General features: G+C 39.1%; 1 protein-coding gene across 13 annotated transcripts in view; it reads left to right on the top strand.

Annotated features, from left to right (window-relative positions):
- The window catches only part of LOC127438663 (dedicator of cytokinesis protein 3-like), a 260066-nt gene extending 244820 nt beyond the window's left edge, over positions 1 to 15246 (top strand). For 6 of the 13 annotated variants that reach the window (XM_051694385.1, XM_051694384.1, XM_051694380.1 and 3 more), the window contains 10 exons: positions 2710 to 2793; positions 2891 to 3007; positions 3262 to 3401; positions 5650 to 5800; positions 7272 to 7353; positions 7466 to 7584; positions 7697 to 7784; positions 8249 to 8368; positions 9244 to 9326; positions 10412 to 15246. In XM_051694385.1, coding sequence (XP_051550345.1) covers positions 2710 to 2793; positions 2891 to 3007; positions 3262 to 3401; positions 5650 to 5800; positions 7272 to 7353; positions 7466 to 7584; positions 7697 to 7784; positions 8249 to 8368; positions 9244 to 9326; positions 10412 to 10996 — 1569 coding nt within the window. In that variant the 3' untranslated portion in view covers positions 10997 to 15246. Of the gene's footprint in view, positions 1 to 2709; positions 2794 to 2890; positions 3008 to 3261; positions 3402 to 5649; positions 5801 to 7271; positions 7354 to 7465; positions 7585 to 7696; positions 7795 to 8248; positions 8369 to 9243; positions 9327 to 10411 lie in introns of all 13 variants that reach the window. The other 7 variants (XM_051694383.1, XM_051694390.1, XM_051694381.1 and 4 more) reach the window with 5 other exon arrangements.
- Positions 15247 to 15599: the final 353 nt, after the last annotated feature.

Here is a 15599-nt window from a genome sequence, read left to right as displayed (position 1 = left end):
TCTGAGGGTCTTTGCGTCGGGAAGACCACCACTTAGTGAACAGATGCCACTTCAAGGCATACAGGTGCCTCGTAGAGAGAGCCCTAGCCTGAGTGATCGTGTCTACCACCACGGGTGGTAGGCCACTTAGGTCTTCCGCGTCCCGTCCAAGGGTCAGACGTGGAGATTCCAGAGGTCTGGTTGCGGGTGCCAGATGGTGCCCCGTCCTTGAGAAAGAAGGTCCTTCCTCAGGGGAATTTGCCAGGGGGGGGCTGCGCGAGGAGCGTGAGGTCCGAGAACCACGTCTGGGTGGGCCAGTAGGGTGCTACTAGGACGACCTGCTCCTCGTCCTCCCTGATCTTGCACAGGGTCTATGCAAGTAGGCTCACTGGGGGAATGGCAATTTGCGTAGTCCCGGGGGCCAGCTGTGTGCCAGCACATCTGTACCGAGGGGTGCCTCGGTCAGGGTGTATCAAAGCAGGCAGTGGGAGGATTCCCGGGAAGCAAACCTGTGCTCGACCGAATCGACTCCAAATCAGATGGACCACCTGAGGGTGGAGTCTCCACTCTCCCCTGAGCGTAACCTGTCATGACAGCATGTCCACTGCGATGTTCAGCTCACTGGGGATGTGACTGGCTCACAGCAACTTGAGGCACTGCTGACTCCAGAGGAAGAGATGGCGGGCGAGTTGTGACATGCAACGGGAGCGTAGGCCGCCTTGGTGGTTGATGTATTCTACCGTTTCCATGTTGTCCGTCCAAACCAACACATGCTTGCCCTGGATCAATGGCCGGAGCCTCCGCAGGGCGAGCAGTACTGCCAACGACTCGAGGCAGTTGATGTGCCAACGCAGCCACGGGCCAGTCCAAGAGCTGGTGGCTGCGTGCCCATTGCATACGGCGCCCCAGCCCGTCTTGGAGGTGTCCATCATAACCACGACACGCCTGGAGACCTGCTCTAGGGAAACCCATGCCTGTAGAAATGCTAGGTCGGTCCAAGGGCTGAAGAGGCGGCAACAGATTGGCGTGATGACCACGCGATGTGTCCCGCGGCGCCATGCCCATCTCGGGACTCGAGTCTGAAGCCAGTGCTGAAGCAGTCTCATATGCATCAACCCAAGCAGTGTGGCCACCGCTGAGGATGCCATATGCCCCAGGAGCCTCTGAAAAAGTTTCAGTGGAACCGCTGTCCTCCATCTGAATGCCTTGAAACAGTTCATCACCGACTGTGCGCGCTCGTTCGTGAGGCGCGCCGTCATCGAGACTGAGTCCAACTCCAAGCCGAGAAAAGAGATGCTCTGAACCGGGGAGAGCTTGCTCTTTTCCCAGTTGACCCAAAGCCCCATCTGGCTTTGGTGCATGAGCACCAGGTCCCTGTGTGCACACAACACATCCTGAGAGTGAGCTAGGATTAGCCAGTCGTCGAGATAGTTGAGGATGCGGATGCCCAATTCCCTTAGCAGGGCACGGGCTGCCTCTGCGACCTTCGTGAAGATGCGAGGGGACAAGGATAGGCCGAAGGGGAGGACCTTGTACTGGTACGCCCAGCCCTCGAAAGCAAACCGCAGGAAGGGTCTGTGTCGAGGTAAAACCGAGACGTGGAAGTACACGTCCTTCAGGTCTACCGCTGCAAACCAATCTTGATGCCGGACACTCACTAGAATGTGTTTTTGCATCAGCATCTAGAACAGGAGTCTGTTGAAAGCCCGGTTCAGTACTCGCAGGTCCAAGATTGGCCACAACCAACCGCCTTTCTTCGGTATGATGAAGTAGGGGCTGTAAAACCCCTTCTTCATCTCAGCCGGAGGGACAGGCTCTATCGCACCCTTCCGTAGAAGGGTTGCCCTCTTATTTAACGTTACCATAGTCATGTTCTCGCGATAAGGACATGACCCATCCACGAACGATGTCTCCGCATGGGCAGCGCCCAGACACGTAAGACAGCGATCGTGGCCGTCAGAAGTGGAGAGATAATGACCGCAACCTGGAATAATACACAAACAGAAGGGCATCTTTAAAAAGACGTTCCGTGAGTGCCACTCATTTAGTTGTTAGGAAATATACTCTTTTAGAATATACTCTCTTTTTTGTTCTGCCGATGCGCACTCCACGGGTGCAGAGGGGGAGAAGCCGCTGAAATGCGCCGTAGATCCAGCAGTTTGAGGTGAATATTGGAGGGATTGAATTCAGTGAACTGAATGCAACCGCTCGGCTCCGAAGAGAAAATCTGAATGAGTGGTTGCGAGCCAGCTCCTTTTATACCCGTATGTTCGGGGGAGTGGCATGCAAATTCCACTCGCCAATTCCCATTGGCCTTTTTTCAAATTCAGAGGTTTTTGGGGCTCCCAAGAGTGACCCCTAGTGTCACTACATCAACACAACGTCGAGTGAGTGACAGATAGGGAACGTAAAGTTTGTTAAATAACAGTATGTTGGTTTCGTCAAGCCAACATAATTAACCATGAATTACATAGTCACTTAGAAACTTCTACATTTAACTTTGGGAGGTTCAAAAGAACATTGTTTCACTTGGCAGACAAGCTTATTGTCCTTTTTTTTAAATCTCACACTAAGAACACTTCTATTAGCATGTTTGTTCTGAAGGCATCTCGTAAAAGTGGACAAGCCTTTTTGATACCCAACTGACTGAACATGAAACCTTCAGTTAAATGCAAAAGAATAGTTTCATTATAAGCCATTGACTGTGTTTCTATGCTTGATGTTGCACAGGCATTCTTTGATAAAGAGTACATTAGCAGCCACCCAGAAGATACAGAGAAGATCACCCAACTTAAGGATCTGATGCAAGACCAGGTGAACACAGCAAAAAACATCTTCATTTTAACAGCTTAGTTATTTTCCGATTTGTAAACATTGATGCATCTTCCTTCCTTGGTAAATATTCACTTAGGTTCACATCCTGGGTGTGGGCCTGGCCGTCCACGAGAAACTGGTGCACCCAGAAATGCGTCCGCTGCACAAGAAACTCATTGATCAGTTCCAGATGATGAGGAGTAGTCTTTGTCATGTGAGAGCTCACATCTGCTACTTACAAATTATATAACTTTATGCTCAAATAAGTAAAGACAGCATGAAAACACAACTGGAGTTTTGTAGCTTTTACACTGCAAATTTTTTCACAATATATGGTGTAATAGACAGTAGTCCCTCATTTCTTGCACAGATTCTGCATTCATTTATTTATTTATTTTTAACATGTACTTTATAAGTACTTCTTATAAAGTATGGTAGTGGTGCAGACAGTGTGTATATTCAGAGTAGTGTTTTTATGTGGCCCTGCAGGGCTTGCCCGGTCTAGACAAACTGAGTTCAGCCTGCTCAGGAGCCAGTACACCACGCGGCATCCTTGCCACTCACAGTCCCATGAGTCCTGAGAGTATTAAACTCATGCACCGATACAGGTCAGTACACCTTTATAGACACACTTACAGTATGCATGTGCACAGATAGGACTTCACAAACATTGCTGTTAACTTGTGAACAAGCATTTGAGAAAAAGGAACAAAGATATTCTCACATTTACATGTCACATAAATGTAATTACAGCAATTTACTAAGAACCAGATCAAATTCATATAGTACAAATGCAAAATAAATGCACATACTTTCACATAAATATACACAAGTTAAATATGTTAAAATCACATAAACTTTCTTAAGAAATTTAGCAAGATTGAATTGCTCCAACATGGGATGCCAAACAAGAAATACAAATTAAAATTTAGGTTTGATTCCATTTATATATTCATAATTACGTTCTTTAAATTTAAATTTCCATCAATATAGCCACACTTTCAATCTATATTTTCAGATTATATAATAATTTTTTAAAAATTTTATTATTATTATTATTTAGGTTTCAATTAATAGATTCAGATTTGCATTCTATATATTCAGGTTTTCAGTCTATATATTCAGGATTCAATCTATATATTTAGAATGTAATTTGATGTATTCAGGTGTTTATTCTACATATTCAGAATTGCATTCCGTATATTCAAGCTTCCATCCAATATATTCGGAAATTAATTCTGTATATTCAGGTTGAAATAATATATATTTCGATTTTCATTCTACACGTATATTCAGGTTTCAGTCTATAAATTCAGATTTTTATTCTATAGTCAGATTTCAATCTACTGTATATAGTCAGATTTTCATTGAATATATTCAGGTTTTCAATTTATATATTAAGATTTTTGTTCATACATTAGGGTTTTAATCTATATATTCAGATTCATTTTCTGAATTTAATTTTATATATTCAGGTTTTTATTCTATATATTCAGAATTTAATGATGTATATTCAGGTTTAAAATCTATATTTTCCAAATTTCATTCTGTATAGTCATGTTTACAATCTATATATTCAGATTTTCATTCTATGTAGTTAGATTTTCATTCTATATGTTCAGGTTTGAAAACTATATATTCTGAATTTAATTTTATATATTCAGGTTTACGTTTTCATCCTATATTCAGAATCAATCTGAATATTTCTATTTACATTCTATATGTATATTTAGGTTTCAAACTATAGATTCAGATTTTCATTCTGCATATTCAGAATTTAATTCTGTATATTAAGGTTTTCAATCTAAATATTCAGATTTTCATTCTATATATTCAGGTTTCAATCTACGTATATATTCAGATTGTAATTTTTATATATTCAGGTGTTTATTCAAAATTTTCAGAATTTCATTCTGTATATTCAAGTTTTTATCCTGTATATTCAGAAATTAATTCTATATATTCAGATTTTTAATCTCTATATTCAGATTTTCATATTATATATTCAGGTTTCAATCTATATAGTCAGATTTTCATTCAATATTATCAGGTTTTCAATCTATATATTAAGATTTTAATTCATACATTAGGGTTTCAATCTATATTTTCAGATTTTAATTCTCTATATTTAGGTTTTCATTCTACATATTCTGAATGTTATTTTGTATATTCGGGTTTTCATTCTAACATGCTCTGATTTTCATACTATATATTGTCAGATTTCCATTCCATATGTATTCAGTTTCAGTATTCATATCCTGTTTGGCACCCCATATATCACATTAGGATGAATATGTGTAGTCTGTGTGTGTTGTGCACACATATGTGTGGGTTATAGGGAGATGAGTTCTGCTCTCTGTAGATGTAGCCCTTCTTTTCTCCTCACAAATGCTCTTTGACCGTATTTCCTCCATAAACACACAAACACACTCATGCTGCCCACCCTGAACACACAAGCTTCTGCTCCACCATGTCTCTCTTATGCACTCTCTCTCTCTCTCTCTCACTCTCTGTCTGTGTCTCTGTTTCTCTCTCGCTCTCTCTCTTCTGTCACTTCCCACGGAAATGTTTTTCTGTGTGTGTGTGTGTGTGTGCATGCTTTTAACTCCTCTTTCTGTATATTTCATGCTTTCTCTCTCTTCCCAATGCTCTTTTCTTCATAACTGCATGACATTTTACCACTCTGCAATCTTTCTCTTCTTTTCTCCATCTCTTTGCATGCTGGCATGCTCCACCTTACTACTCTTTCTGTTTATACACAACCTCCATCTCCTTTGCTTCTTTTTGCCCTCTATTTTTCCCTCCATTGCTATATCCCTCTCCTCCCTCTGTCTTCCTGTCTCTCTCTCTCTGTAGTCCTCTGAATGTGTTGGGCTCTGTCCGCCACTCCTCTTCTTCTCTCTCCTCTCACACCTCCAGTGAGACAGGGAATCTGCTCATACTGACCGACAGCATGATGGAGCACCCGGAGGACCTCTATCGTATGCAGGTTGGCAGGGTTGGGAGGGTAAATGATTTAATGTATTCCACTACCGATTGCAAAATGCATGCTGTAAAATTTAGTTTGTAATGTATTTTGTTAGATTACTCAAGGTAAATCATCTAAAGTAACAATCTAAACACTTTGGATTAGTATTTTTTTCATGCAATTATAAAGAATGAGAAATGGAGCTTTCAAGCTTTAAATGAAGGCGAAAGTGGCATAAAAGTATAATAAAAGTAGTTGATATAGTGGACTTGTGTTTTACATATACAGTCTATCTATCTATCTATCTATCTATATTTATATATATATATATATATATATATATATATATATACTGTATATATATATATAACCCTGTAGCCTTTAGCCTCCTCGTTTACGTGCCCACCTCCCATGCCGTCTAATGCCGGATCGTATCCCGCTCAGAGCGGGTCGAGTAGGACCAGTTTTTATATATATATATTATATATTTATATATATATATTAGGGCTGTTGATTTAATCTGGTGTGATTCATCAAATTAAAAATAACATGTTAAACAAATTACAAGATTAACACACAAGTCAAGATAAGAATGCGTTCTTGTGTTCAAACACAGCTGGACGCAGAGCAGTATTCTGAATTCATTATTATAATTAATTTGATTAATTAATCGCCATATATATATATATATATATATATATATATATATATATATATATATATATATATATATATATATACAGTATATATGTATGTGTATGTATAATACTACTATTCTGATGCTATTGAAACTTTGTAATACAGCACTTTTCATACCAATGTCTCCTTAAGATGATTCGCTTACAATGTATTCCTCATTTGTAAGTCACTTTGGATAAAAGCGTCTGCCAAATGAGTAAATGTATATGTGTGATCTTGAGCTATACAATAGCTGTGTGTGAGAAACAGACTGAAATGTAAGTTTTAATTAAGTTTAAGATTATCAAGCTTTGATAATCCAGTGAGCTATTGCCGTGACTTAATCACAGTGTTAGTGAGTTGAACTTGAGAAGTAGACCAGTCTGATTCAACTGATTAAGTCCTGATTCAACAAATGATTAAGCCTCAAAAGAATGAGTCATTCATGTATCAGACATCGCCATTTGTCTCATAAACGTTCCAAGGAAAGCAAGGGTTATTAGAGTTAACATCAATGTAAATTTCAAGTTGTTCACGCAAAACTTGAATACTTTATTTTATTTGGTGATTCCCTTGTGTGATTTCTCACAGATTCACCCTTCTCATTTGGAAATGTGAAATGTCACTTAGCTATGTTCATCCCAAAAATTCAGTCAAACTAGCTTTTTGTGACATTTCAGTATTATCAATTAAGAGCAGATCAAGTTTACAAGGTGGGAAATGTGTCATATTTGACGTTTAAGTCACACATCTTAATTGGTTAAGTTGTTATTGAACCACAAGCATGTAACCAATCTTTTAAAGCACTGTTTTACCCTGTGCATTATTTCAGCCCAGTCCATCATCATCCAGTTTGAGCTCGACGCATTCGGCTCCATCTCAGATGATAAACTCGGGGTACAGCAGCATCAGAAGTGAGCACCAGTAAACCTTTCAAAATAATCCAGAGTGTTTTCCAAACCAGTGTTCTGAAAATACTAATAATTCATCATTTGAGCATTAATTTTAGCTTTATTTCCTCTTCAGTCGGCTCCCCGTCACTGCCGGACAGATACAGACACAACAGAGAGATATTGATGCTTCTCCCACCACATAGGGACCGTCCCAGCAGCGCCATGTATCCCAACATGACTGAGAATGGACAGGTGTGTTCGCCATAAGAAGCAGCTAATCAGTGGCTTATAAATCCAGAAAATGACATGAGTAATGTCATCAGTAAGTATGTCCATGCTAAATTTTTTTTTTTTCTTCCCCTAGCCTGCTAACCAACAGAGGGCTCTATACCATCAGGTCATTGGTCCCTGCAAACCCTGCAGTGACCCCAATCTCTCTGTGGCTGATAAAGGTATGACTGGGTGTGTATGATCCACAATCCCATCTGCCCAGTCAGAGATCACAATATAGTTTCAGCTAACTCTTTGAGGATCCATCAAGGCTATGTTTAACCCCTATGTTCTGTTGAAATTGACTTTACAGTTTTAATGTTTGGGGTCCCAGAGACCCCAATGATCTAATCAAACCCCATTTCACAGATACTATTGACGCTTTAACACTTTGTTTGTATGCTTTTTTCAGGAAAGTGACTGTTGTGAAATATAGTATGTTGCTTCTTTTCGTGGTCAAATTGACCCATCCAAAAACACACTGTAGAAAAATACATGAAAACAAATCCAATCCAAACCTAAGTTAACTTGTGAAGTTGATCAGTCTTTTTGTCGAAGGAAGTCTTGTTTGTTGGGATGGTTGGATATTCAGGTGACATTCAGGAGAGGTGTTTATATTGATGGTGCTCTCTGCTTTATCTGGCAGTGGTGACTGCTCCCAGCAGCTGGAGTTTGGACAGCGGCACCAGGGACACTCTCCCGTTCCTCTCCTCTCATGTGGGGAGTGTGATGGCCCCGCCCGTTCCTCCCCGCAGTCTTCCTCCTGGTAAGAAATGAACGTTTTTTTGTCCATTCACCTTTTCACTTTCTGGATGTTTTACAGCTTTAAACATTTTAATGTTTTGTACATCTATGAGTCAAATTTGACTCAAAAATATTTCAACTTTTCTCAAATTTAGCCCGAGCCCCATACTGTTCTCTAGCTTCCCTACCTCCTTCACTGGGTACAGCATCTTTCCCACAAATTGCATACTTTCCTCTCAAATGGGGTTTGTGCACACATGCACATGTACACAAACACATACAGAAAGAGTATTTTTAGTTTTGAACAGGTGATATGTTAGTAAATAAGTGTACCAACATGCTTTTATACAAAAGGGTATAATGAGGCTTAAGGCCCCCCAATGGTAAAAGACCTATAGTAGTGAATATAATGTCCCATATAACATTAAACATTAGATGGAAGAAATATCTATTACGGCACCTTCCTAAACCCCTGTCGCACTGCAATAAACTCTTACATTAGTGGGAAGGAATGGATTTGTTGCAATGGACTTGCAAAATGGGCCCATTTTGATGGCTGAAAAAGGCGAAGAGATTATTTGTGAAATAGGCATGTACTAAAATTGTGACTCTAATATGTACACTGTTGATTTTCAACAGATTTGCCCATATTTGATCATAGATTGTGCACTTTAATATCCCTTGCTTCTATATTCACATGATCCAGACCAAAGACTCCCTTATTCCCTCCTCATTCCCTCTTTCCCAGCCATTATTCTCCCTTGAACATCGACTAAGTTCAGAGAGAGTCCTTCATTGCGCTCGCTGGGTGTTTGTGCATGCGTGTGTATCTACTGTATGTGAGGGGTGAGTGCTCTCTCCAACCCGTGTTCTGTCCAACTGTATCTTCCCCTTTAGGACACTTCTCGATGCACTTTGATGCTTTCCATCACCAGATCAGTGAACTCCCTCCAGCTCTCCCTGCGCGCTCCTTAAGAAAGGTATCCTCCACCTAGATGTGTCCTGTACAGTTTAGTGTTTGGCGTGTATGTCCCCGCTAGCATTCACAGCCTTGCATTCTGTTGACTTTTATGTTAACCTAACCTTAACCCCACCTGTTGTCCAGTCAAACCCTAGATGATTTGTACTCCAATCTGGCTCCGGAAATAAAATGTGGGATATTTTGGTATCCTTAAGATGATAAAGTGTTTTGAGTTCAAGTAATTGTTATTTCAGTGTATTTGTTTCATATTCATTTGTGTATGTACAGTATGCATATGTATGTGTCAGTACAAGCATTGTGTATGTCTATGTGTGTGTCTCATTGAAAGACTTTCTAAACTCTTTCTAAGAGTTTCTAAACTCTTTTACCAAAGGGAGCTCAGTAGGATGAAAAAGGGGTCATTTTAGCCAGGTAGGATATATCTTTGATGTTTTGAAATAGATAGGTAAAAAAAAAAAGCAATACATGGAAGTTTCATTTATCCAGAATGCACAGATAAACAGAAAGTAAAAATGGAAAGAACCAGGAGGTCTTATTGTGAAGACATCTAGAGACCAAAAAAGATTATTCTTATTGTGAAAAAAATATATATTCATGAAACATTCCACTAATTCTCAGCATAGCTTTAAGGCATGGACACTCAACCTTAATGCAGAGTTCAGGTCCAACTGTGAACAAACTAACCTGAAGCAGCTAATCAAGGTTTTGGATGCAGACCTCAAAAGGCCACTGGAAAATGTACGCCATTGAGGCACCTTTGGTATGCTGTTTCCAATGTACTATGGTTTGGGATGCAGTCATTCAAATCTCACATTACTATTTAGGAAAGATAGGGTGCAAAGTGGAACACTGCCTTTAAAGATTGCAGGGTTTAAGAACTGAGCACCCTTGCTCTTATATTTCCCCAATGTGACTTTGCAGAGTGGGTATCCAACCCTTGGATTTCTTATACCATCTGACAGTATGTCATTATATGCCTCCTTGTTCATCCTACTTGCATTGAACTCTTGAAAACATTGCTACAGAAAAGATGTTAGTGTGATATAATGAATATAAAAAGTGTCTCCCTTTGATCCTCACCAGTCGCCCCTGCACCCTATACCTGCCTCGCCCACCAGTCCACAATCGGGCCTGGATGGCAGTAACTCCACCTTGTCTGGCAGTGCCAGTAGTGGCGTCTCCTCCTTGAGTGAGAGCAACTTTGCCCAGTCCTCTTCCGAGCCTCCAGCACGAGCCGACACCCTGGACTCAATGCCAAGCAGCCAGACCTGGACCACGGACACGGAGGAAGCCGAGAGCCCCTACCTCCCTGTTCGCTACAGCATCTCTGAGCCCGATGTTCTGGACCCTCTCAAGCCAGCTCCATGCCGTAGTCTTTCAGCCCCATTGGGCATAACCCCAGGGATGCCCCCTGATGGGCACCTCCACCATCATCTCCACCTTCACCACCACCACCCACATGCAATTCACATCACCCACCCCCACTACCATCACCACGAGCCTCCACCCGCTCTGCCCCCCAAACCCTACCTGAGGGAGGGGTGCATCCCTGAAGAGGACCTGAGGCCAGTTCCAAGGCCCATGCTCCGCAAGATCTCCCAGCCTCTGCTCACTAACAAGGAGGAACAAGCCAAGGTGGCCTGGGAACATGGCATCAGTGAAGAATAGAAGAAGAACAAGGTTTGGCTTGACCACTGACTTTGGTGGGATGGGTGGTCAGGTTTTGGGAATGATGACGCCCCAAAGCAGTGACTGGTTTAGAACTTTCTGCTCTACTTCCAGTATATCCAGTGTAGGTCTTTTAAACTTTTTTCAGAAATGCTTGCCATGTTGCTGAGCTTCTACATGCTAGTGGGAATTTTACGTTTTTGTACTACTTTGGTGTTGGATGGGTGTTGACCAAGAACATTAAGTTCAAAGTACTAGGGCCCATGCCACTTACACTCAAAAGTTTGTGTATTGATGAGATGACCCAGACAGGGTAATGTAGGTTAGAATAATCTTCGCTCTTCAAAGTAATAGATCCAAGAGTTTCATGCCCTCAGACATGTATACACCTCCTCTCAAGTTAACACTTCATAATTATCATTCCAATAGTTCCGACTGACAACATTAAGCACTTTTCCAGTATTGGGCCGAATGGTTCTGAGTATGGTAACGGTTCCAGTAGCATTTCTACTTAAGCATGGTTTGGTAAGGTGCAATTTCAAACTGTTCCTGGCTCAGATTTCTCAGCACAGTAAGCTAACCATTCTCAGGACACAGAACCGTGCTGGTGGAATGGCTTTAGTATGTGACAACTCACAACTGGTCACTTGCTCAGTCAATCCATTGGAAGCACTATAGTGGAAAACTAAACTGTAACCGTGCCAACGAGACCAGATCAGTATGGAACGGCATGGATCCACAACGAGAACCATTCAGCCTGATGGTGAAAAACCAGCTATACATCCACAAATTATTGAGTGTTGACAAACCTTGCAGGAAATACTAGTTGGGTTGCACTTTAGCACTCAACCTTGGAGCACCAAAAAAAAAAAAAACTTATTAGTTTTGACTTTTTTCCAAAATGATAATTAAAAAAAATGCTAGCAGAGAGTGGTTCAGTGGTTTCTTAGATGGCTAAAATTTAAATTAAGTTAACTTGCCTCTTACCGACTTAAATAAGGGTGGATTTCAGAATATCTTTGAATATATCCAAATCGTCTAAACATGCTCATTTTCTCTGACAAGATATTTACCTCCCGATCCAATGCAAGAACCTCAAATACCTTTTCATTAACACAGAGGTTGATATGTAACATGCTAATACTTTATTACAAAACTAAAAACACTTAACAAAACATCTGCTACCTCCTGCTCAGTAGCGGGAAGCTTCTCCCGAGAGAAGCTGCTTTGATTTGACAGTAAGAGGCTTTTACAGTCTTCGTAAAGCCTCATTACACCCACAATATTGTCGTGCTGCGGAAGCAAATCAGTCAGTTTGAACACTACTATCCCGTTATGCTAATAACAAAACAGTCAAAGAGCTGTTCTATCAAAGCCATTCCATAGATGTGTCCTAATGGTAAAGTGGCTTTTGGTCTCTGCAGGTTTCTTGGGGATTTGATTTCCGTTCCTCTGAGTTGATGGTTTTCATAAAGAAGTATATATATTTTTAGATAGAGCTGTTATAAAATTCTACGAATTTTATATAATTGTATAGTAAAAGAGATTGAATAAATATTGCCTAGATTATATCACAAATATTATGAAAGATTATATCACACGTTGGATGGGTGGAAAAGAGGGAAAATTCACATAAGTGTGTGTTTTGTTTTGTTCAAGTTTGGGGACTTTGAAATGTCCTTAAGCTGCTGATAGATGCACACTCGATACATTATGGTGTTGCATAATAATTTTTGATGACTTGAAAGTGTATGTTATTTAAAAAGCTTTTTTTATGTTCAGTTGTGCATGTTCTCTTCAACGGTGGTGATAATATTGTCCTACATCACTTGAAGGGAGTGTCTGGTCACATGACACTGTTATTTTTTTCTACTTTGGTTGACACACTGCTGATTGAGTCTGGGATAAATACTGTATATGTGGCAAAAATGGCACAAAACCTAAATCTGCAGGCCAATTTTAATTTTATTTTCAAGAGAAAAGCAAGAATGGCCATTGTCCTCTTATTGAGACAATGTACTAACTAGGTGCGACGCTATAAAGATACAAGGCGAAAAATCTCATGTTGATCTGAGTTCGAAGATTACTGTGTTTCTGTCTTTCTGTCACATTGTGCTTTTTAGCCCCACCCACAATAGATCCTTACTGGTCCAGAATCCTGCTTCAAATAGCTGTACTTATACAAATATATCCTGATTGGCTGTGATTGTGTGGCATTCTGCAGCATTTTTGGTTTCAGTGTGGAAATACAAAATACTTACTGTTGAAAACTTGTCATGTTGTGCCATGTTAGGGCACGTGTGAGACATTTCTTATTCACAGTAATCCACTGTACATTTTTCATCTTTTATTATGGGCATTATCACATAGTGTACATATTTGTGAAATATATAATTTAACAATTTAATTTAATGCCATTTTACTCCTTGTTCTGTATTGTTTTAGGTAGATAATTTCCGATGCATACACACAATTCATATTTTATGGTTCATTTGGTTTGTCACTTCATTATCATTATGTTTTGGTTTCGAAGGTCTGGCATGCAATCAGAAAATATACTCAAGGTAGCACATAGTATGAAAGCCCATACTTGAAGGATATGATGAAAAGAAAGTATTTAGGTAATCATAGGCAAGACTTTTTTATATGTGCTTTGTAATATAAAGACTGTACTCATCATGGTGAGGTATGTACAGAAATAAATGCATGCCAACTTACTGGAAGATAGTTCATCGCTTATGGCCTTTTTATGGCCAGAGAAAACAAATACAAGTGTTGTCATAGAAGGCCTTCCGTAAATGTGGGAATCCATTCACCACCATCATATCTCCATTCTGTCTATTGCTCTTTAAGTAAGGCTTAACAGGTGATGGTATACATTTAAAGATTATATATATATATATATATATATATATATATATATTTATTATTATTATTATTATTATTTACTCAATGATGAAGACATATAATGAGAAAAAATATTTGCGTTATATCTCCAAAGACATACAGACATGGGTTTACTGATAGGTTAAGTTATTATGATTAACCTTAAGGTTAATTCAGACGATATAAATATTTTCTATACACATTAAATATTGAGTGATCAGGGAAGGAATCTATGCAAAGATTGAGTGATATAACAGTGTATGTCCTGCTCGAGTATATCCAGGATGGCCCATTCTGTGAATATTAGCACTGATATATTAAAAAGCATTTTTATTATTTTCAGTATTTCTTTTTATGGCTTTCTAGACATTTTGCATGTAAATACTGACTGACGGATACTGTGTGTCTTGGATTCATTCACAAACATAATTTTACTTGCATATTCGAGCAAAAAGAAATAAAAGAAATAAAGAATAATAAAGTAGGCTATATTGTCACAATTCATTAAAACGTACTTTTAATGAAGGTACTCATTTGGCACAAACGACCATGTAAAAATCAGTGTACATATTTTACATGTTTGATATCTGGAGGCACGCTGACAGAGTTTCGGATTGAGGGTGAAATTAATTTTTTACATGACAAAGTTGCCCTGATCAACATCTATATTTCAAACTAGCTCGGTACTGTGTTCATATATACAGCATAATGTGTGAAATGCTAATAAAATATTTGGCTTTTTCTGTATTTTGCTGAGACAATTGGTGACTTGAATGAGGCAGATATTGTCATATGTTTTTGGAAGGTGAAATGGGTTAGCAAAGGGAAAACAGGAGATAAACGACTGGTATGCATTATTTGGTCATTGTACATTTGAAATACTGAGTAAAGGTGGGTAGTGAACACTCTGGCCTGCATTACAGTTCGTACCGCACTATGTCTGGCTTTATTTTGTGTAAATAATCCTACGAAAGCTTTGTATTTATATGATCAAGAGGGACAAATCATGTATAGACCAAGATTAATTGTCTGCCTTGTACTTTCTGATGTAAATGTGTTTTTAAAACTAAAATGCAAAAAGGTAAAAATGAAAAAAATCTTTCAATGGCCTAACCACTACAGTTATTTTGTGTATTTTGCATCGAAATCTGAAGAACGTTACGTTTTACCATGCAGAAATGCGAAAACCTTTGTACAAGTATTCTCAAAGTATTTTTTTCTGTATATATTGTGCTAGCATGAATATATGTGGTGTGGATTTTATGTAAATACACACAATTTCTTTTCTTTTTTTCCTTTTCACTTAACCGCTGTGACATGTAATTCATTAATAATGCCTAATATTAAAGAAAATGTTTTATCGACAGATTTTTGTCTCCCTTTTCTTTTCTTTGCAGGTGTGATCAAGCCATTATTGTGTATTTTGTATAGACACAAAGAGCAATATCATCATGGAACTTTGAAATTGTGATTTCCAGCCCCGGAAAACTCATGACAATTAAAATAAATAAATCTTTAAAAATAAAATTGTGCTAACTAAGTGTGTAACATTAAAGAAGTACCAATTTTTTTTTTTTTTTTTTTTTTTACAAGATACAATGGTAATGGTATGGTATTTAGGACACTTTTAAAATGGTTTCTTTTTGTTTGTTTGTTTGTTTGTTTGTTTACATTTAAATAGACAGTAATACCTATTACCATCTTATACATGAAAAGA

The sequence above is a fragment of the Myxocyprinus asiaticus genome, chromosome 50 (assembly GCF_019703515.2).
Source record: "Myxocyprinus asiaticus isolate MX2 ecotype Aquarium Trade chromosome 50, UBuf_Myxa_2, whole genome shotgun sequence".
Classification (NCBI taxonomy): Eukaryota; Metazoa; Chordata; class Actinopteri; order Cypriniformes; family Catostomidae; genus Myxocyprinus; species Myxocyprinus asiaticus.
The sequence above is the reverse complement of the archived record's forward strand: the minus strand, read 5'-3'. Positions and strand labels throughout refer to the sequence as shown.